This window comes from Crocuta crocuta, unplaced genomic scaffold (assembly GCF_008692635.1).
Source record: "Crocuta crocuta isolate KB4526 unplaced genomic scaffold, BGI_CrCroc_1.0 scaffold49, whole genome shotgun sequence".
Taxonomy (NCBI): domain Eukaryota; kingdom Metazoa; phylum Chordata; class Mammalia; order Carnivora; family Hyaenidae; genus Crocuta; species Crocuta crocuta.
In genome coordinates, this window is record NW_027536462.1 from 15,940 (window position 1) to 18,469 (window position 2,530).

Sequence of the window (2,530 nt, forward strand, 5' to 3'; positions counted from 1 at the left end):
GTTTTTTTGTTTTTTTTTTTTTTTTTACCTCCTCTGGACAGAGTTCACAAGCTTTTGCAAGTGTCATCCTGGCACTATGTGATCTCTCCAAGAAATAACCATTTGATGTTTCATTGCTTTGCACTGGAGGAGACCAGTTGTTGTAAGTGTACTGAGGATTGCCAGTGTATGGTCGTCTTTCAAGTTCATCCCCGAGCCATTCCACTGCCCAGGTCCACTTTCTTTTAAGATCTCCGTTGCCCTTTAAAAGAAAATAAAACCAAGTATGTAAGAGGCTCTGGAGTATTTCTCAAAGTTAAAATTAAGAATTCTAAATTCCCACTATTCCTTTCTTTAAAATGGAATCCCTAAAAGATTCAGATTTCTACAAGACTATAAGAAAAAACCCTCACCTGCAGGATCTGGTAAGCAACAGGGCAATTGCTAAAAAGAGCTACCATACATTTTATACACTGGTATGCTCTTTTTTGATAGTGATTCTTAGAGCGCTGGATTGTGTCAAACAGCCCATCTCGGTCATCTGGGATTCCTTTAAGTGCATTATGAATTCTGAAAAAGAACCAAATATAAAATAAAAACCTGAAAAGTCAACCAGTGGCCAACGTTCCTCGAGTGTGTACTACGTGCCACTCTCTCACGCAGTCATGCCATCGAATGCCAGACAGTAGGTCCTGTTGTCAGACCCCGGGACAGAGAAGACAAGGGGTACGGACAGGTTACACGGCTTGCCCAAGGTCATACAGCCACCTAGCAGTCTGTGCTCTTACCAGCTTGTTACCAATCAAAAATGATTTTGCTACGTATGTAATTCAAATACATTACTAGAAGTGAATTTAGGATACTAGGAGTCATACAAACCTAACGTTAACAACTAAGTTTATAGCTGCCGCACCTAAGAGTTTGCTTTAAGTTAGTCCCTTTTATAAAACTGCATTTCTGAAGGGAAGTTAGAAATCAGTGACTGTGAAACAGTGATATCATTTGGAAGTACAAAATGAACTTGAATTCTAATATGAGCTGCTATATGACAAAACAATTTTCACCGACAATACTAAGAATTTAGCTGATTTGCCAAAGATGGAGGATTTCATTTTAGTTTTTACCAAGTCACAAAAGAAGAATATACAGTCAATGATTTCTTGTTCTCCCCCCGACCCCAAAAAGCAATTTAATAAACCGTAGGGGCAAAAAAGAGCTTTTTCTCTTTTGTGTTAAAAACCTCACCCACCCATAAGTAAACAAAATGTGTATATACACAGTGGACTAGTATTCAGACACATGCTACAACATGTAGGAGTCCGGAAGACATTAAGCAATGGGGAGTTATGGTTTAAAGGGTACAGAGTTTCAGTTTTGGATGATGAAAAAGTTCTAGAGATGGATAGTGGTGACGGTAACCTAGCATTACGAATATACTGAATGCCACTGAATTGTAACTTAAAACATGTACACAAACGTTCACCGCAGTATTCACAATAGCCAAAAGGTAGAAACTACCCAAAAGTCTAACAATGGATGATGGATAAACAGAACGTGCTGTATCTGTACAATGGAATGTTATTTGGCCATAAAAAGGAATGAAATATTGCTATATGCTCTAACATAGAAGACCTTGTAAACATTATGCCAAGTGAAAGAAGTCAGACACAAAAGGACATTTTGTAGGATTCCATTTATATGAAGTGCACAAGCAAATCCAGAGACAGAAAGCAGATTAGTTTGCTGCGGGGATGGGGAGTCATAGGAGAGACTGCTTAATTGGATATGGGGCTTCCTTTTGGAGTGATGAAAATGTTCTGGAATTAGATAGTGGTAATGACTGTACAACACCATGAATGTACTAAAAGCCACTGAATTGTAGACTTTAAACTGGTTAAAATGGTGAATGTAACCTCCATAAAGAAACACTATCTGTATAGTCAGGAATTAAAAAACCTAAAAACAAAAAACCTTATATAAACCACAAATTTTACTTAGTAGAATGTTTCCAAATCACAATATAAGTTTTTTGTTTTTGTTGCATTATTTGTATTCTTGAAATCTTCTGTTTGGAAATCATGACTTCAGCAATTTTGCAAGGTTTAATAATTTCAGACCAATCAATCATATACAGGCTTTTTGTGGTTTAATCTGAAACACTTCAGTGTACACTGTTTTTGCCTTCAGTTTTTTCAAGTGATAATGAAGTGTTAAGCCATTATTTCTGCCACATCATATCTTCTTCCCGTTAGTACTAACTGCTTTCAACTGCTGTTTTTATCAATATTACCTTTGCCTGCCTTGCTCCCCCATGCCTGGTAGTGCCAGCTGCATGTTATGGATACTCCATAAATATTCACACACTTCTAACTGAATGAACTCAAAGCTCACTATGAGAAAATTATTTTCAACCTTGGGCCAGTAATTTATAGAAACAATACCTTACTAATCTCATTACATAAATGTCAATATTTTATCCAGCACATGTGCCTTTCCCATTCCTGCCTGCTTTAATGATTTGAGAGAGCTAAGATGTAACCAACTGGTTTAA

General features: G+C 37.0%; 1 protein-coding gene across 1 annotated transcript in view; it reads right to left on the reverse strand.

Moving 5' to 3' along the window:
* USP9X (ubiquitin specific peptidase 9 X-linked) overlaps positions 1–2,530 on the reverse strand; it is a 97,275-nt gene that overhangs the window by 7,696 nt on the left and 87,049 nt on the right. Inside the window, 1 exon segment of the mRNA XM_077748493.1 lies at positions 393–579. Within this exon segment, the coding sequence (XP_077604619.1) occupies positions 393–579 (187 nt within the window).